Source organism: Callithrix jacchus, chromosome 4 (assembly GCF_049354715.1).
Source record: "Callithrix jacchus isolate 240 chromosome 4, calJac240_pri, whole genome shotgun sequence".
In the NCBI taxonomy this organism is placed as follows: Eukaryota; Metazoa; Chordata; class Mammalia; order Primates; family Cebidae; genus Callithrix; species Callithrix jacchus.
This window is the reverse complement of record NC_133505.1, coordinates 157,668,898-157,689,557: the sequence shown is the minus strand read 5'-3', so window position 1 is coordinate 157,689,557 and position 20,660 is coordinate 157,668,898. Positions and strand designations below refer to the sequence as shown.

General features: G+C 42.9%; 1 protein-coding gene and 1 pseudogene across 9 annotated transcripts in view; both read right to left on the bottom strand.

Moving 5' to 3' along the window:
- Nucleotides 1-588: 588 nt before the first annotated feature.
- PLEKHG1 (pleckstrin homology and RhoGEF domain containing G1) overlaps nt 589-20,660 on the bottom strand; it is a 249,418-nt gene continuing 229,346 nt past the window's right edge. For 4 of the 9 annotated variants that reach the window (XR_013534630.1, XR_013534632.1, XR_013534629.1 and 1 more), the window contains 3 exons: nt 14,576-16,199; nt 11,248-11,445; nt 2,427-4,896 (listed from right to left, as the gene is read on the bottom strand). Coding sequence is in view for 5 of the 9 variants with exons in the window: in XM_035296959.3 (XP_035152850.3) it covers nt 3,833-4,896; nt 14,576-16,199 (2,688 nt within the window). In the remaining 4 variants the exon portion in view is untranslated. Of the gene's footprint in view, nt 4,897-11,247; nt 11,446-14,575; nt 16,200-20,660 lie in introns of all 9 variants that reach the window. The other 5 variants (XM_035296959.3, XM_035296963.3, XM_035296958.3 and 2 more) reach the window with 2 other exon arrangements.
- LOC118153183 (small nucleolar RNA U3) lies at nt 16,851-16,932 on the bottom strand (annotated as a pseudogene).

Sequence of the window (20,660 nt, the reverse complement as noted above, 5' to 3'; positions counted from 1 at the left end):
ACCAGGATGGTCTCAATCCCTTGACCTCGTGATCCACCCGCCTCACCCTCCCAAAGTGCTGGGATTATAGGCTTGAGCCACTGCCCCTGGCTCCAAATTCACTGTTTCAAAAGTAATCTGAGGCCGGGTGCGGTGGCTCAAACCTGTAATCCCAGCACTTTGAGAGGCCGAGGAGGGCGGATCACAAGGTCAAGAGATCGAGACCATCCTGGTCAACATGGTGAAACCCCGTCTCTACTAAAAATACAAAAATTAGCTGGACATGGTGGCACGTGCCTGTAATCCCAGCTACTCAGGAGGCTGAGGCAGGAGAATTGCCTGAACCCAGGAGGTGGAGGTTGCGGTGAGCAGAGATTGCGTCATTGCACTCCAGCCTGGGTAACAAGAGTGAAATTCCGTCTCAAGAAAAAAAAAAAAAAGTAATCCAAAGATGTAGAAAATGGTCCATCCTGGGCCACTGAAACATAGTTATATTATTGTGATCCTGAACCATTTTCTGCATGGTTCACAAGAAAAAGTTATTATAGCTACATGTAGTTTGGAAACATCTTGATATTCTAGAATAAACACATCAACTCACATGACAAATTACTTTGTACTTTACAAACTTTATTAAATAATGGGCATTACTAATTTCATTATCTTATATACAGTATTTAAACTATGTTTTCCTAGATGCATTTTTCCCCCCACAAAGAATAGAGCAGATGAAAAGTAAACTTATATAAAAAAAATTGAACCTTCAGTAAAGGAAACTAATAAGAACTTGACATACTTTAAAGTACATATAACATTTCCCCGTTATGTACATCCCCACCCCACCTCTAAAAGAAACTATTTTAAACAAAAGCAATTGATAACTTTGAGGAAAAAAGTACAAACATGATTTTATATATATATATACACACAGGTCTCAAAATCTGGGTCCTGGCCAACAGAAATAATCTATAAAACTACAGATTTGTCCTAAAACCTAAAGCCATGTAGATATTTTCCACAGTAAGATACCCACTGACGTGCAGTGAGGTGTATTCGTATAGGTGACATCAAAGTCGTGCAATAAGACACTGGTGTGAAGAAGTAATTTCTGAGTCAGACAGAACGATAATATGAACGATATAGAACTGAATAATATCAACCGAAAAAGCAAAAATGCAAAACAGCTTTCCTGGGACAAGAGTCAGGTAATTTTGTTCATAGGTAATACGAATGCACTTCCACACACCTCTAAAAACATGCTTTCTTGGCCGGGCACAATGGCTCATGCCTATCATCCCAACACTTTGGGAGGCTGAGGCAGGCGGATCGCCTGAGGTCGGAGTTCGAGACCAGCCTGGGAACATGGTGAAACCCTGTCTCTACTACTAACACAAAAATTAGCCAGGTGTAGTGACCGGTAGTGGCAGTAATTCCAGCTACTCAGGAGGCTGAGGCAGGAGAATCGCTGAAATTTGGGAGGTGGAGGTTGCAGCGAGCCCAGATCACACCACTGCAACAGAATGAGACTCGGTCTCAAAACACAAAACAAAACAAACTTTCTTGTACTTTTTTAAAAAACTGTTTCATCTTGAAAACTCATATTATGTTTATTTTTATTTTTTATCTTTTCCAGATGTGGCTTCATTGATCATATTGTTTAAATAAAGACAATAAAAGAAGGAATGTTTCCAGACCAGCTATTCAATGTGGACTTTGTTTCATAAGCTTTTTTTTTTTTTTTTTTCTAAGATGGGGTTTCACCATGATGGCAGGCTGGTCTTGAACTCCTGACCTCAGGTGATCCACCCCCCTCGGCCTTCCAAAGTGCTAGGATTACAGGCGTGAGCCACCGCGCCCGGCTTGTTTCATAAGCTTTAAGAATACTTTGGAGAAGCAAGAAACTTGGGTTATTTTTTGTTATTTAAAAAGAAAATCAAATGCCTTAGATACCTATTTGTAAGATAAAAATGCTCATATATTATGTCTGACAGATAAGATAAGAGGCATAGGACTTACAAAGAGGAAAACAATTATGTCACTTACTCAATATTACTACTTACCTTTAAATGAAAAGTCCAGGCCCCTACATATATTATTGTATTTTTTTTTTTAAAGACAGGGTTTCACCATGTTGGTCAGGCTGGTCTTGAACTCCCAACCTCAGGTGATCCGCCCACCTTGGCCTCCAAAGTGCTTGGATTACAGGCGTGAGCCACTACGCCTGGCCATATTATTGTATCTTTTAAAATAGAAACTAAGAGTGTGGGGGAAAGGCCATAGAATGTACACCTGATTAAAATGAAAATACTAAGACCACCCCTTGAGAAAACATTCTTGCTGCATTAACTGCAGTCTTCAGTAAAATAGAATATTTTTATAAAGTCGCAATAAATCTGCCTTCATTTTTCTCTTTAGCTTCTTTGACTTTTTTTATTCACAATGCCTTATTTTTATTTTTCTGTAGCCTTTCATAAGGAGTTAGATTAGTATACAGTGTCACAACTAAATGTGACAAATGGTCACAACATAAAAGGTGTTATTAGCACCTACTAACCAAGTATTTCATTCTTTTATATACCTGAAGACAATGAAAACAGGCTCCCATATCATGTGTGGTTCAGGAAATAGATTCTTGCCCATTCCTGCAGCCAACGACTCCTCAGGGCCAGGATCCAGCAGGTCATTTGGCAGAATCTCAAACTCATGACATGCCTGTGAAAAACTGCTCTGGAAAGGGTAAGTTTAAAGCGCTTTGCTTATTTTAGCTCATGCTTAACTTTGTATTGATTAGAAACAGGCAAACAAAATGATCTGGCGGGATTTCAGTTTTGTTTTTTCTCTTTCAACTGTCATTTGAAGAGGTAATCAAGTGGTTCCAGGAAGTCATGCCATCTGTTTTAACAGCTAAGTCAATTTGCATTTTATTAACCTTGGTTTTCTCTAAGCCATTAAGGAAATCATTCATTTCACCCCAGAAATTATTTTATAAACACGATGAGTAGCTCATTCTCTAGGCCTTGTCCGGGAATACAGGTTAGAGGTTTTGCATACAGACAATGGGTCCTGCTATGTTTTAATTTTCAACAGTCACACAATTTCTGCATCAAAATGAAATGATAAAAGAATATAAAAATAAAATTAAAAAAAAGAAGAATACTAGCATAGAAACCCTAAAATGGGCACCTCGGGCTACACTCCAATTACATATCTCTGGCTTAAGTTATCCTAAGGTCTTGCTGCAAATATAACCAAAATGTGAGATATAAGCATAATTCTTTAAACAGCTTTCGCTGCCTTTTAAAACATGAAAAAGTCTCCTTGCTGCCTTTGAGTCATAGGATAAAACTACCCTGGCCTTCTGGATAATAGGAAAGGATTACTGGATTATTGCTTTTTTTTTTTGAGATGGGGTTTCACCGTGTTGCCCAGGCTGGTCTCGAACTGCTGAGCTCAGGCACTCCACCTGCCTCGGTCTCCCAAAGTGCTGGGATTATAGGCGTGAGCCACTGCGCCCGGCTGTTGCATTTCTTAAGATGTGAGCGCTATTGGCAGGATATGCAAAAAAATATGGCCATGATGTTAAAAGTCTAAAAAATGTTCAACTAAGACTGACTTACATGAAACATGAAGACATTCAGCATCAGAAAATACATTGTTGATGCCAACACGTGCTACAGTACAATCCTGGCTGCATCGTCAGCCATTTCAAAACATTGTGCTGTAAAAGAAAGTATATTTTACACCTCTGGTTCTTATAAAACCGTTTTAATCTGGTACACATAAAACACCTCATCAGTATCTGTAATATTTTATGAGCAAAATAAGAAAATTCAGGCAGTTATCATGAAGAACCTTAAGCAAAACTGCTCGAACTGAGACACTGAAATTTTTCCCTTAGAGACTGGACAATATTTTGTTGATTGGGAGATGGCCCCCTCCAAAGATAGTCATTCAGTTTGTCAGAATCATTATATGGTGTCAGAAATGGTGAAAGCCCAAGTTTGCTGTTAACCTGCTTTTTGGGAGTGCATGGACTATTCAAAGAATGAGATGTGTTGCTGCTGCAGGCATTACCAGAAAAGCCAGCATCCACGTACTTTGAGTCAGATTTCCTTCTACGACTGTGAGCAAGCTCCAGCTCTGACTCATCTTCTTCTGACTTGATTTCCACATAGTCATCTTCATCTCCATCAGGCTCTTTGAAATTGGAAAAATAATTTTGTGTTGCTATTTGGGCATTTAAGGGTACATTTCTATTGACCACCAAAACTTTCTGTGAGTCTTGGAGTGTGAGATCTGAGAGTTTTTCAGGGCCCTGCTGACGTGAGTCAGCAATATCCGCCAGCAAGTCCTGGTGACTCTCACACCGTGAACTTCTGTGTAAAGACAGCAGCTGCTGCTTTCCCACTTCACTAGGGTAGTTGATGGAGTCCATTGATTTGTTTATCAAGACGGAGGAAGATGACTGGGACCTGTGATAAGGCTGAGATTTAGCGCTGATCCCTTTCCGACCCAAGGAGTTGTACAGATGGCCCTGACACGCGTTCTCTTTGTTGGGCTGACTCACTACCACGCTGCATCTCTGCATGGAGTCCAGCAGAGGGTCGGAGGTTTGCAGAGAAGGCACAGAGCAAGCTGCGGACAAGTGCCTGGGAGTACTTTTTGTATTGATCTCAAACGTGGGACATCTTGATCTCAAGTCTTGCTCTGGTGGGGGACAGAAATCTGCCAGCTCTCCATTACTATAGGTTGAGTGCAGAAGCCAATCTTCACTGCCATGGTGGACCTGGGAAGGTGACACAGACCTCAGGAGGGAGGATGCTTTGGAGCTGGCCCAGCCATCCTTCTGAATTTTCAAGGGAGACTCTCTGAATACAATCTGGTCATACAGCTGAGAATACTCAGCAATCCTGGCACCTGGAAGGCAAATATTGAAACAGTAAATACACACAGGATAATTCCTATATGTGAAGATTAAAAATAAGAGTATAACATTCTACCCAACCTATTTAAACATTTTAACAGTAGACAAGACTGATGTTTAAGGATGAGTAATCACTGAAGTCTAAGCAACACAAACGAATAAAAAAAATCCATGGTTTAATATAAATAAAAATACCACCTAAAAGTTCATTTAATTTAATCGAATTCTGCATTATTGTTTCAGTAGCAGGTCTGCAAGTGTCCACTACATATAATGCAAGTTTCTAGTGTTCTTTATAAGCATGAAACAGTGTCAGTGCTGAAAACATGCATCATAAAAATAAGCAAGTCAGCACTTCAGGCTGGTCAATGAAAAATCATTCAAGCAGTCTTTAAAAACAACATAGAAGGAGTGGGTTTGGTGGCTCACGCCTGTAATCCCAGCACTATGAGAGGCCAAGACAGGTGGATCACTTGAGGTCAGGAGTTCAAGACCAGCCTGGCCAACATGGTGAAACCCCATCGCTACTAAAAATACAAAAATTTAGGCCAGGCAAGGTGGCTTATGCCTGTAATCCCAGCACTTTGGGAGGTCGAGGTGGGCAGATCACAAGGTCGGAAGTTCGAGATCAGCCTGACCAAAATGGTGAAACCTGTCTCTATTAAAAACAAACAAACAAAAAATCCAGAAAGCTTAGCCGGGTGTGGTAGCACGCATCTGCAATCCCAGCTACTGAGGAGGCTGAGGCAGGAGAAACGCTTGAACCTGGGAGGGGGAGGTTGCAGTGAGCTGAGATCCCGCCACTGCACTCCAGCCTAGGTGACAAAGCAATACTCTGTCTCCAAAAAAAAAAAAAAAAAAAAAATTAGCTGGGTGAGGTGGTGCACACCTGTAGTCCCAGCTACTGGGGAGGCTGAGGCAAGAGAATCGCTTGAATCCAGGAGGCAGAAGTTGCCGAGTGAACTGAGATTGCCCCCCCACCCCTGCACTCCAGGCTGGGAGACAGAGTGAGACTCCATTTCAAAAAACAAACAAACAAAAAAGGCAGCACTGCCACGATCCACAATGCAGTAGCTACCCCGGCTTCCCACCATTTTTCTTTGCTCTCAGACAACTGTTCCTACAGGAGTTGGCTCCTGGCTCTTCCTGCGCTTCTTGCTTCCAGGCTGCCCTCCACTGCCATTGTCTGGGGAACCAACACCTACTAAGGAAAGTCCTCCCCTCATGTGCTTCAAAAGCACTTATATTGACTAACTCACATCTCCTTTCACATCCCCAGAAGCAGAGAACTAAAGCCTATGCCGCCAAGACATTAAGAAGGAGCTGTCTGTGCATGTACTCAATAATTTAATGCTCTCTACTACTGGTTCAAGAATAGGACCTAACAGTTACTTCCACATAAGCTTTTGCTACTTAAAATTAAGCCACGAGGTCATTCTCCCCTTTGCCCTGATTCTGTGTTCAGATACTTCTAAATATTAATATATTACCACGCTATGAGTAGGAAATTCTCGGGCTGGCAATGATTTAAGATGGGAGCCCAGAGATGTCAATTTCAAAATCTCCCACCTTCCTCAATCCATGTACCCACACAAACACCCTAGAATAAACAACTCTAATCCAATCTCTTGGCTTCCCTGGGAGACACTGAAAAAGAATAATTGTCTTGAGCCACACATAAAATACACTAATAGTAGTGATAGCCGATGAGCTTTTTAAAAATCTCAAAAAAACAAAAACCAAACAAAAAAAACCTTAATTTTCTTTTTAAAATAAAATAAATACTGCCACCAACTCTCATCTTTTTTTCTTTGTAGGCCACATCTTACAGTGAGAAAAACATTACTGTTTTAAGAAAACTTACATATTCTCTGAATAGGTGATAAATAAGAAAAAAAAAGTAAAAAAAAAAAAAGTTTACAAATTTGTGTTGGGCCACATTCTAAGCTGTGCTGGGCTGCCCGAAGCCTGTGGGGCATGGGTTGGGGCATGGGTTGGATAAGCTTCCTCTAATGCATCCTGTATCTATACAGGATGTGAAGGAAATGTATTCTATATATGATAACCAGCAGGTAACACTGTTTTCTTCTTCTTTAAACTATTTACATTTTTAGTGATGCGTTATTAGTAAATTATTTCCTTAAAAAAAAATTTTTTTTTTTTTTTTGAGATGGAGTTTCGCTCTTGTTACCCAGGCTGGAGTGCAATGGCGCAATCTCGGCTCACCGCAACCTCCGCCTCCTGGGTTCAGGCAATTCTCCTGCCTCAGCCACCTGAGTAGCTGGGATTACAGGCATGCGCCACCATGCCCAGCTGATTTTTTGTATTTTTAGTAGAGACAGGGTTTCACCATGTTGACCAGGATGGTCTCGATCTCTTGACCTCGTGATCTATCTGCCTTGGCCTCCCAAAGTGCTGGGATTACGGGCGTGAGCCACCGCGCCCGGCCCCAAAAATTTTTTTAAAGATGGGGTTTCACCATGTTGGTCAGGCTGGTCTTGAACTCCCGACCTCAGGTGATCCGCCTGCCTTGGCCTCCAAAGTGCTTGGATTACAGGCATGAGCCACCACGCCCGGCCCAGAGTAAATTATTTCTTGAACTTAAACTATTAACAAATGCTCATTTAGGTGAGTTTTGCCATTTCTTTTGAGTCTATCTTCCATGAGGAGAGAAAACAACTTGTTATTGTGTGACCTTCAATTGCAACCCCAACCCATCACCCCTGTTCCCACAATCAAGGTAAACAGTCTAACTTCTCATTACAGACCTATATGCAGATTCTTTCTTTGCAAGAACAAATTCTTTGGAAGAACAGAGATTATTAGTTTTGAAATTTCTGGTTATAAAAACTTCAGAAATTATTCCTTAAAAGGCGCAGTAAAAACTCTTAATATTAATTAGGGTTTAGCAACATCGTAAGAGTGTAAAAGTCTCCATGGACACCAATGTGCCCATGGTAGCCATCCTGAAACCTACAGTATTTCATTAACTCTGAAACCCAATCAAAAGCAGCTGGACCTTTAATACAGTCATTGGTTAGCAGACCCACCTGAGAGGCAGATCCTCTGCTCAAGCATTCTCACATACACTACAGCCCTGAGCGTGATCCCACAGCTGATTCAGCAAGGCTCTGAACTTCCACAAGTTTCCAAGAAGATGACAATTTTGGAAAATGTAGCAGAACTTAAAAAAATTAATAAAACTATTCCAGTATCCAAATTCAACCATAAAGTCTTGTAAGAACAAGCAGATCTTGATTATAGCCCAGATAATCTGACATCACATATCATCCAAAATATCCATCGTATTTCCCGGGCCTTTGTCTTTCTTATTATACTCTCCTCATCCTTTGCTTAATCAAATCCCACCCATCTCAAGATGGTCCATAAGCCCTATCCTTCTTATTTGAATCCTTCTCTGATTTAGTGTGTACCTAGCTGTTGTGTGCCCACACACACACACACACACACACATGCAGACACACACAATTTATGTTGCTGCATTGCTTATTATTTTGTGTAAGTTACTTATTTTTTTTGAGATGAAGTCTCATTCTATTGCCCAGACTGGAGTATAGTGGCATAATCTCGGCTCACTGCAACCTCCACCTCGCAGGTTCAAGTGATTCTCCTGCCTCAGCCTCCCTAGTAGTTGGGACTACAAGCGTCTGCCACCACGCCTGGCTAATTTTTGTATTTATAGTAGAGACAGGATTTCACCATGTTAGCCAGACTGGTCTCGAACTCCTGACCTCAAGTGATCCACTGGCCTTGGCCTCCCAAAGGGCTGGGATTACAGGTGTGAGTCACTGTGCCCGACTATTTTATGTAAGTTACTTTATTAGTCTTTGAACTTTTCTTTTTTTTTTTTTTCTTTAGACAGGGTCTTATTCTGTTGGCCAGGCTGGAGTGGAGTGGTATAATCATAACTCACTGTAGCCTCAAACTCCTGGACTGAAAGGATCCTTCTGCCTCACCCTCCTGAGTACCTGGGACTATAGGCATGAGCCATGTGCCTGGAAATTTTTAATTTTTACATTTTTTGTAGATATAGGGTCTCACTATGTTGCCCAGGCTGGTAATAAACTCCTGAGCTCAAACGATCCTCCTGCTTTTGCCTCCCAAAGTGCTGGGATTACAGGTGTGAGCCACCTCGTCTGGCCTCTGAGCTTTTGGTCTGGGAGAACAATGCTGTACATTGTCAACTCCTCATAGAGTGCCTAGCATGGTTCTAGACTGAAACTGGTCTCAATAACTAATTCATTACTCAGATTTTTCTTTCATTCCCTCCTTTATTTTACTGATTTTTTTGAGATGGAGTGTTGCTCTGCTGCCCAAGCTGGAATGCAGTAGCACAATCTTGACTCACTGCAACTTCTGCTTCCCCAGGTTCAAGCAATTCTCCTGCCTAAGCCTCCTGAGTAGCTGGGATTACGGGTACGTGCCATCACGCCTGGCTAATTTTTGTATTTTTAGTAGAGATGGGGTTTCACCATGTTGGCCAGGCTGTTCTGGAACTCCTGACCTCAAGTGATCCGCCCATCTCAGCTTTCCAAAATGCTGGGATTATAGGTGTGAGCCACTGCACCCAGCTTCGTTTTCTTTTAAGCCTGGTATTAAAAATGAGTGTACTTTCCTGAGACCATACCATTGGGAGTGGAAAGGTGGCCTGGAAATCAGGTCATAGCAGAAAAAGGAGAAGCAAGAAGATAGCTAAAATGTTTCCCATAGATAACTCATAATGGGCACAGTTTATCTTTGGATGACAGAGTTGAGCATTTATCAATTTTGAATAAAAGGTATCTCACTAGTAGGCAATACACTTGCTGATCTAAGGGGTTTGTTTGTGTGTTTCAGCTTGACCTTCTAAGAGGGTCTATAGTTTGCGTGATGCCTATGTGAACAAGAGACAAGCTTCCAGAGTGCCAGGTGTAATTAAACAGCCAGGCTGAGAGGACATCTCTGGCCCAAAAAGCTTCGTATTAGTCAGCTGAGTTGAGGTTCCCCCATATTCTTAGTTCTAGTTTTTGTTTTGTTTTGTTTTTTTTTTGAGACAGAGTTTTGCTCTTGTTGCCCAGGCTGGAGTGCAGTGGCATGATCTCAGCTCACTGCAACCTCCACCTCCCAGGTTCAAGCCATTCTACTGCCTCAGCCTCCCAAAGAGCTTGGATTACAGGCATGCACCACCATGCCCAGCTAATTTTTTTTATTTTTAGTAGAGACAGGGTTTCTCCATGTTGGTCAGGCTGGTCTTGAACTTCTGACCTCAGGTGATCGGTTCACCTTGGCCTCCCAAAGTGCTAGGATTACAGGCGCGAGCCACCATGCCTGGCCTTAGTTTTAACAGCTTGTATAGAACATATTCATTATCATTACATGACAATTGCTAGGATGTCTCTGGTTGTTGTTTTGAGATGGAGTCTCACTCTGTCGCCCAGGCTGGAGTGCAGTGGCATGATCTTGGCTCACTGCAACCTCCACCTCCCAGGTTCAAGTGATTCTTCTTTCTCAGCCTCCTGAGTAGCTGGGATTATAGGCACATGCCACCACGCCTGGCTAATTTTTGTATTTTTAGCAGAGATGGGGTTTCATCATGTTGGCCAAGTTGGTCTCGAACTCCGGACCTCGTGATCTGCTCGCCTCAGCCTCCCAAAGTGCTGGGATTATAAGCGTGAGCCACCATGCCCAGCCCTTATTGCCTTTTCTTAAGATTCAAAAGTTGGAGTTTTTTTTTTTTTGAGATGGAGTTTCGCTGTTGTTACCCAGACTGGAGTGCAATGGCACAATCTCGGCTCACTGCAACCTCCGCCTTCTGGGTTCAAGCAATTCTCCTGCCTCAGCCTCCCGAGTAGGTGGGACTACAGGCACGTACCACCATGCCCAGCTAATTTTTTTGTATTTTTAGTAGAGACGGGGTTTCACCTTGTTGACCAGGATGGTCTCAATCTCTTGACCTCATGATCCACCTGCCTCGGCCTCCCAAAGTGCTGGGATTACAGACGTGAGCCACCACGTCCGGCCAAAAGTTGGAGTTCATATGATCCCAGATAAAAATTTAGAATAATCTTTGCCGAGGGAAATGTGGAACATACTGTTTTCTTGACAGAGGATTAAAATCAGTGTTTCTGATGGTGCTCAAGCTGTAGACAAAAATTGTGCCTTCCTTACTCCACATGGGAGGAACATTTCTTAAGCCTGTATGGAGTTTTCTCCCATGTGAAATATCACCAAATACTCAGAAACCCAAAGGCCTCCTTTGTCTCAAAGCCTATCCAGAGGGAGGTCTGATGGATCAAGATGGCCAGCATGCTATGACGGGCTCTAAGATGTGGGAGCAACTGGACCTGGTTGGGTGATTTATAGGCGGAAATTGGACCTGGGGCCTGAGGACCCCGGCTAGAGAGTTCAATAAAGATGCTCGAGAGTTTCGGCAGGTGAGTAAGATGCTCCTCCTTCCGCACAGCACCGAGAGCAAGCTCCTGGCAAAGCGGCAAGGCCCACACGGAGAAGTCTGGAGAATCGGTCCATTCGATTACGACGTCCTGTGCCCAGATAAACAAGAAAGAGAAAAGGAGTCATCATGTCAACTGCTGGAAAGCCTGTTGGGCACAGGAGGTGGTCTCCATCACCCAGCTGGAGGAGGTGTGGATATAACTCGGCAGGCCCTAGGGACGTGCCTCTGCCAGGCGGAGGGGAAGACTGCACTCTCAGAAGATGACTCTGGAGAGATTCCCTCCTCCTTGTTGGGGAGAACGTCGACAAGAGCCCACCGTGTCAAGAAAGGACCCAGATGCAAAGCTGAGAAAAGATCCTGAAGGATCCCAAGACAGCACCAGCAGGCAAAACAAAAAGGAGAGCCAACCGAAAGCAAAAAGGAAACCCGAGTGTGGAATCATTTTATACGTAAAAGGTGGGTAAAAAAGAAGACTGTTTAAGGTAGTCATAGGCCTTGATGATTCAGTATCAAAGGATGTGATTCTATCAAGATTGGAGCTTTGTATTGTAACAGATCGTCCATATTCAAAACGGCCTGGCCCAGGGCATTACTACTTTTTCAATGGCAGTCTGTGGGCATAAGCCATCATCATCCAACACTTCAGCATTACATTTTCTCTTATTCTGAGGAGCCCCAACCCAGACTTAGTCAACGCTTGCAGTTGCCAACATACAACTATTTCTAAGGCCGTATATTCCCTGCTCCACCAAAATTGTTCTCCTGCAGCTGGAACTCAGTCGCTTTCTCTGTAACAGCAAACCACCTCAGCAACACTAGCGTCGGAAAAAGGAAGCGCATCATTGCAAGGAGAAAAACACATGCATTCTAGTCTCACATGCATACAAAATCACTGTTAACCTTCATTTCATTAAGAAGAAGTAGAACTCAGAGTGTCTGAAATCCTTCAGGCATCAATTCAAGGATTTCATTTCCCTACCTGTTAAGAAACTGTACTGAAGATTAAAACTTTAGACAATTCTTAAATACTCCCAAACTTAAAAAAACAAGTTCCCTACAGATTCTTGTTGTGCAACTTGTGGATTCATTTAAGATGTGGATACCTGCTTCCTATTCTTCAGTTTCCATCAAGGTCAGTAAGTCGATTCCAAAATAGCTCAGTGTCATCAACCTGTCCCGATATGCTGAATTATCGATGAAGCTAATTATCTGAGTCTGTCTTGACACTAAGCCATCAACCATCTTTTACTTTTTTTTTTTTTTTTTTTTTTTTTTTAGCGATCCTTGGTGCTAAAAGCTTTTACTTTAATTATAGAACAGACTCTCTCATTTGATACTGAGGTGGTCCTTTGTTAGAAAATCTGGGGCAGGATTTCTTAAAATATGATGAGAAGGCCATACTGTTTGAAATGCATATTCCTAGGCCTATAGTCAGAAATCTCTCTGTGTCTGCAGGTAAAAGCTCCTCCGGCAAAAGCCACTACCCTTGGACTCTTCTTTCCATGACAATCAGGGACTTCATTCACAGCTATGCTCTTCCCTGGAGATCAGTGTCAAATTCCAGCCTTCAGAAAAGCCAGACCATGAGCATCTCATTCCCATAGTCCTGATCTTACCAATGTTACACCCAAGATTCTGGTTTGGTGCGCTCCACAAAGGAGTCTAACTAAAGCATTAAACTCAGAAGCATATATGAAAAACGAAATGAGATAGTGTAAAATGCATTATAGCAGCTCTTTTAAAAACTTGAGTAGTAGGCCACGTGTGGTGGCTCACGACTGTAATCCTAGCATTTTGGGAGGCCAAAGCAGGAGGATCACTCGAGCCCAGGAGTTTGAGAGCAACCTGGGCAACATGATGAAATCCCATCTCTACCAAAAACAAAACAAAAAAATCAGTGGGATGCGGTGGTGACGCCTATAGTCTTAGCTACTAGAGAGGCTGGCGCAGGAGGATCACCTGAGCCCAGGAGGCAGAGGCTTCATGCTACTGCACTCCTGCCTGGGTGACCAAGTTAGACCCTATCTCAAAAAAAAAAAAAAAAATCAGTAATGGAAATATGTGAGAAAACAACTGATTTATAGTGTGAGCAGCTACAGAAAGTACAATGGCTGGGGTGGTGGTTCACATCTGTAATCCCAGCACTTTGGGAGGCTGAGGCAAGAGGATTGCTTGAGCCCAGGAACTGAGACCAGCCTGACATGGTGAAACTCTTTCTCTCTTTTTTTTTTTTTAAACTTTTTTTAAGTGGACTATCTGTCAAATGAAACCTTTCTCTACAAAAAATATAAAACGTAGCTGAGTGTGGTGGGGAGTACCTCTGGTCCCAGTTACTCACGAGGCTGAGGTGGGAGGATTGCTTGAGCCTGGGGAGGTTGAGGCTGCAGTGAGCTGTGACTGTGACATTTCACTGCAGCTTGGGTGACAGTGAGGTCCTGTCTCAAAAAAAAAAAAAAAGTGTGCAGCCAGGCACGGTGGCTCATGCCTGTAATCCCAGCATTTAGGGAGGCCAAGGTGGGTGGGTCACGAGGTCAGGAGTTCAAGACCAGCCTGGCCAACATGATGAAACCCCATCTCTACTAAAAATACAAAAATTAGCCAGGTGTGGTGGTATGCACCTGTAATCCCAGCTATCAGGAGGCTGAGGCAGGAGAATCGCTTGAACCTGGGAGGCGGAGGTAGCCCAGATCATGCCATTGCACTCCAGCCTGGGTGACAGAGCAAGACTCTGTCTCAAAAAAAAAAAAGTGTGCAAAAAAATCCTCTCTTTTTGTTAGCAGGAGTAGGCATTTTTGTTGAGATCCTGACACAAGAAATGTTATTCTATATGCTTCCAAAGCTTAGAAGATCACACACACTCCTCCTCATGAGAAATTACTGATATATCAGAAAAATTGGAGATGTCACATGTTAAAACTTATTGCTTTTTTCGTACTTTAGATTATCTTAGAGAAAATTATTTCTTAAAATATTATCTCTGCAGTTACGATGTTACACACACATCACCACCCTCTGAGGCCAAATCACGCCCCAACATGCAGAATTCAGTGGAGGTGAAGTGGCCGAAGGCGGGTATGCTCTGTCTGTGGCCTTACTTTGAGATCCCAAAGCTTGAGTGTCAGTGTTCTCACAGGTGTGTCCGTTTTAAGGACATCTGAAATTGGAAAACCGCTCTCGCCTCTTACTTTGGAGAAGGAAAAAGGGCAGGGTGCACATACCAATGGCAGGCCCTCCTTGCTTCTTCTCTTCCAAGATGGCAGCCAGGTCTTTATGCACAGATTTCTGATGCTGACTGGCCAGCGGCTGCTCCAGCTCCGGACTTTTCACTTTTAAAAGCTGATTTGCCTTCTTAATCTTCTGACTGTACTGACGAGCCATCATAAACACCCTGCTTTTTGTCTTATCTATGGCCTCCATCCCCGGGTCAGGGTTTTCTGGGTCTGTTTGAGACAGGCCACTGCCGGCCAGGTCATAGGGACTGTCCATGAGGGGCATCTCACTGGCCAGAGAGATCCGGTTGAGGCTCAGAAAGGAGTCTTCTTTAGAAATCAGGTCTTCCTCAAAGGGGCAGTTGGCATGGCTGGCTCTGCCAGGCCTGCTCTTCACAGGTGTGAGGAGAGCCTGGCTCTCAGGCAGGGACAGTGTGGACACAGTGCGCCCTGCGTCCCGGCTCAGCTCAGGGCGGCCCTCTGTGTGCAGCCTGTCTGGCACATCATCCTTGCTCACAGGAAACGCTGCAAGGAGACGGTCTCTGGCCTTGTCTTCATTTTTCTTGATGTAATTTTCCAGGTCATTCCAGATTTCATCGACTTCTTCGGACAGTTTATCAGATACAGGCTTCTCAGGCATGGACAAGTTACAGCTGGGAGAGTCATAGAGGAAACTCAGATAATCATGATCGGGGGTAGCCTGGTGGTAAGGGGCTTCGTCCTCACTGAACTGGAGACTGCCTTGGGAAACAAATGGCCTCAGGCTGTCACAGCACACGAAGTCGGCCTCCAGACCCAAAAAGGTGCTCCGCTTGGCACGCTTTAGGCTGCTGGACTTAAAACCCAGTGACGGAGGATCTGGGAGTCCTATGGTATCGTAGATGTTCTCCTCAACCGCCTGGAGTTCACGCGTGCTCTGGCTGGATGCCTCTCCACCTGAAAGCGCGCCATCCTTTTGTGCGTAAAGAGAGCCGTTGCTGTGGCCAGCTTGCCTCTTTGTGAAGGCTAGCTCTGGGGTGCTCTTGGGGCGAACGGAGTCCCAGGCTGATTTGGAGGGAGTGGATTCAGCTTCCTCCCGCTTAGCAGCCATCAATTTTAAGTCCTCATAACTGATGTTATCATAGACGTGGTCTATGTCATCAATAGTCAACTCTACGGATGACCCAAAGGGAGTCATCTCCTCCTGCCCTTCTGTTTCAAGGCCGTTCTGCAGTTCCCTTGTTCTGTCCCTAGTTCTTATTTCAGGAGAGCAGGTGTTGCTCTCCCCAGCACTGCTGGCCCGCCTGACAATCCTGTGACCAGAGCTGGAGGTCTCAGTGGACTCAATCTGTCCCATATGCCAGCTACAAGGGCGACTAGAAGTGCTGTCTTCACAGAGTCTGGTAGAGTTCAGATCTGAAGAGGAAAAGGATGGCACGAACAGCTGATAATCATCCTCGTCATCCTCGTTCTCCTGTGGGGACCGTCGGCTGGGAAACAAGGCTTGCCTGATCTGGTGATCAGTCCAGATGTTTCTGATGGCTCCACCTGCTCGAAGCACGCTGATCATGGAAGAACTGCTAGGCTGACTGCTTCTCTGGGCATGAGATGGCCTTGTTGAAGTCAGCTGGGGAGATCCTTCCTCTCTAGAAACCTGAGGAAGATGGAAACATATCAGCTGAATGACAGCACCATGGAGAAGACACATAGTTCAGGAATTTCTCCTGTGTTTACACATCGCCTCTGCCAACTAGACTTTAATATTATTTTTTAAAAATTTTATTATTATTATTTATTTATTTATTTATTTATTATTATTTTTTTTGAGATGGGGTTTCACCATGTTGGTCAGACTGGTCTCAAACTCCTGACCTCAGGTAATCCACCCACCTCGGCCTCCCAAAGTGCTGGGATTACAGGCGTGAGCTACTGCGCCTGGACAACTTCAATATTCTTTTTTTTTTTTTTTTTTTCTGAGATGGGGTCTTGCTGTGTTATCCAAGCTGATCTCAAACTCCTGGACTCAAGCAATCCTTCCACCTCAGCCTCCCAAGTAGCTGGCACTACAGGTGTGAGCCACTGCACCTGGCTGGGTGTTTATTATTATTACTATTATTATTTTTGAGATGGAATTTTGCTCTGTCACCCAGGCTGGAGTGCAGTGGTGCAATCTTGGCTCACTGCAACCTCCACCTTCCAGTTTCAAGCAATTCTCCTGCTTCAGCCTCCCAAGTAGTTGGAATTACAGACACGCACCACCATACCTGGCTAATTTTTGTATTTTTTTAATTTTAAAAATTAAAAAAAAATTTTTAATGGTGCTCTATACATTCAGAGAAACTTCTCTAGTAGCAAACTACAGAAATGATCCCTGAAAGTATAGTCTTTATTTTTATATTTTTAGAGTAGAGATGGGGTTTCACCATGTTGGCCAGGCTGGTCTCGAACTCCTGACCTCAGGTGATCCACTTGCCTCAGCCTCCCAAAGTGCTGGGATTACAGGTTCGAGCCACTGCACCCGGCTGAGTGTTGATTTTAATTGACTTAAAAAGCACTTCGGATATTTTCAAAAAGGGAAGGACAGGAACTAATAGATATACATTTAGAAACTAGGCTGGATAATGTACAGTCATTCTCCAAACTTATATTCACAATCATCTTATGAATTAGGTATGATCGTACCAATTTCACAGTAAGGGAATCTAGGTTCCTAAAGGTTCAGTAACCTGCTCTACCTAGTCAGTGGTAAGGCTTGTGCTAGAACCCAGGTCTAACCCCAAACCCTTTGCCCCAAAGTAGGATATAAGCTAAATACAGAAAACTCGTAGATTCTTCAAATAAGTCTGGTGTATACTTGGCAAATATTTATGGCATAAATATATATAGATGTTAAGGGCCATGCTATCTGGTTTCTACTTGAGACTTTCTAAGGACCTTTAGAGGCAGTGCTTGTCCCTCAGGAGTTTTATCATGGTTTCTGATATACCAAAAGCCCCTGCTGCTGATGTGACTGCATACACCAAGGATTTCTCTTAAATCTGCAGATCCACCACAAACATGGCCAGCATTACCTTGGTTTATAGAATCTAGGCAAAGAGTTTTTATTGTAGGAATGTAATTGAATCCTCTGTTGAGTTAATGATATTTTTACTTCTTTCAAAATATATTTAATTAACATTTAATTGCCTATAAGGAAGTAAAATAGGAGTGATATTAATCATTTTTTAAATTTTTATTTTTTTTCTTTGAGACAGAGTCATGCTCTTTTGCCCGGGCTGTAGTGCAGCCTGGCTCACGTGGCATGATCTTGGCTCACTGCAACCTCTGCCTCCTGGGTTCAAGCAATTCTCGTGCCTCAGACTGCAGAGTAGCTGGGACTATAGGTGTCCGCCGCCACGTCTAGCTAATCTTTGTATTTTTAGTTGAGACAGGGTTTTGCTCTGTTGGCCAAGCTGGTCTTAAACTCCTGTTCTCAAGAGATCTGCCCACCTCAGCCTCCCAAAGTGCTATGCACCCGACCATATTAATGATTTCTAATCAACGAAAACAATGAGGTCTTTTATGACTTGGAACCTTTCTTGACAGAGCTCAGTGGTACAGACAGGAGTAGATTACTCTCTGATGCTAGTCTGCAGATGGAAGAATTAACTTCAAAGCTTTGAAAGCGTAAAGACCTAATTAGTACCAGGGGCATATATTCTAATAAAACACTATAGGAACCTACTGGAAATGTCAAATTAGAAAGAACTTTTCATCACATGTCAATGAAAAAGGGATATATGTTAATTGGAATATCTATTAGGGAAGGAAGAGAGGAGTAGAAAAGACAATAACATTTCATCCTAAATGTTTTTTTTTTGTGTGTGTGTGCCCTCTTTCTATGAAAACTTAAGCAACTCAATTAGTCATTTATTTCTTTTCACACAAGCACGTGCGTGCGCGCACACACACAATATTTATATCTAATAGTTTTTGTATATATGTTTTTCATATCCTTTAATACCTCTTCCTCTTCACCTTACTTATACTGCACTGGTATAATGTTTATAAAAATAGAGGCACCCAGTAACAACTTTTTATAAAGTAAAACAAGGTTAATATTAACTATGACAAAATACTTTTGTTTTTTGAGACAGAGTTTCACTCTTGTTGCCCAGGCTGGAGTACAATGGCGTGGTCTCGGCTCCCTGCAATCTCCACCTCCTGGGTTCAAGCAATCCTCCTGCCTCAGCCTCCTGAGTAGCTGGTATTACAGGCATGTGCTACTCTGCCTGGCTAATCTTTGTATTTTTAGTAGAGATGGGGTTTCACCATGTTGGCCAGGCTGGTCTTGAACTCCTGACCTCGTGATCTGCCCGCCTCGACCTCCCAAAGTGCTGGGATTACAGGTGTGAGCCACTGCACCCAGCCAACAAAACACTTTTAAAGAGTAACAAAATTATTTTGTGTTTCTCACAATAGCCAAAAGTGATCCTTCTAAGATGGTCCATCCCAGAAAATTCCCAAAGGTTTTAGAAAATTAGAAAACCTGAATTGTTAACATTGAGGTATCTTCTTAAGGTAATTACACTTGAAATGAAAATAGCAGTTTTTTGGAAGCTGTAAATTTACATCAAGTTAATCATTAGGAAAACTGAAGATGCTCTTAGATTAAAGAGGTAATCAGCCAGGCATGGTGGCTCATGTCTGTAATCCCAGCACTTTGGGAGGCAAAGGAGGGCAGATCACTTGAGTCCAGGAGCTTGAGACCAGCCTGGGCAACATGGTGAGAAACCCTGTCTCTACAAAAAATTAAAAAAAAAAAAAGTAATAATCAGGCTGGACATGGTGACAAACAACTGTAATCCCAGCACTTTGGGAGGTAAAGGTGGGAGGATCATGTAAATTAAGGAGTTAGAGATCAGCCTGGGGTAACATCGTCAGACCTTGTCTCTGCACAAAGTAAAAGAATTAGCCAGGCGTGGTGGCACATGCCTGTAGTCCCAATTACTTAGGAAGCTGAGGTGGGAGGATTCCTGAGCCTGGGAGGTTGAGGTTGCAGTGAATTGAGATCGTGCCACTGCATTCCAGCCTGGGTGACAGAGCAAGACCCTGTCTCAAAATAAATAAATGTTAAAAAAGAGAAAGAATGAGCGTATGGTTGGTCATAATATTGAAAGTAATGGTAAAAATCACAATTACTTTTGCACCAACCTAATAATTTCGATACCTCAATTTTACCAGAGCCAGGATGAACTTTTTTTTCCTGTCCTTCCACATTTTCAACATCAGAGCTATTTAACAATGACATTAGCTATCAGGTATAGAACACTGGCTTTGTGCCAGTGATTCCACTAATAAATACTTTTAAGAACATGTTGCATTTAATCTTTAGGACAGTTCTGTAAATTAGGACGCTAAGTCCTGGTAAGGTTAAGCAATCTGCCTGTAGTCATACAGTTTATAAATGGCAGAAATGGATTTGAATCCATGTCTTAATCCACAGTTCATATGTAAGCTTAACCACCTCATACACACATGTACCCAGCCTCAGAATATATATCCTGGGAGAAATATTAAGCTATTCTTAAGGAATATTTCCTGTTATAAACTACTTCTGTATTTATTTATGAGACAGAATCTCACTGTGTTGCCCAGGCTGGAGTGCAGTGGCACTATCTCAGCTCACCGCAACCTCTACTTCCTGGCTCAAGTGATCATCCAGTCTCAGCTTCCCAAGTAGCTGAGTGTGGTAGTTCAGTCAGTGTGGTGGCAAAAATATTAAGGGCAAAATATTAAAGTTATAGAAAACAGTCACAGACCTTCTTGGAAGGCCGGAAGGTTTTGTCAAAGCCTCAGGATAGAATTATGGCTGAAGGCAGCGTAATCCTCTTTGAGCTAATAGCAAAAGTAAGTAATAAAAGAAGGTAAGGGAATTTATCTAAATAGCTTGTTGACTGATGTGGTCCTAAAAACTAACCTTTAATCTTTTGAGGACCAGATGGCTCTCTCCAGGTGAGGGTGACCAGATCTATCACCTGCAAATGGTGTCTGCTTTAGGCCTTGGCACTTGGCCTTTAATCTTTACCCTCTACTGGTGTTGACTCAAAGTCTTTGTCATTTAATGAGTGTTGAA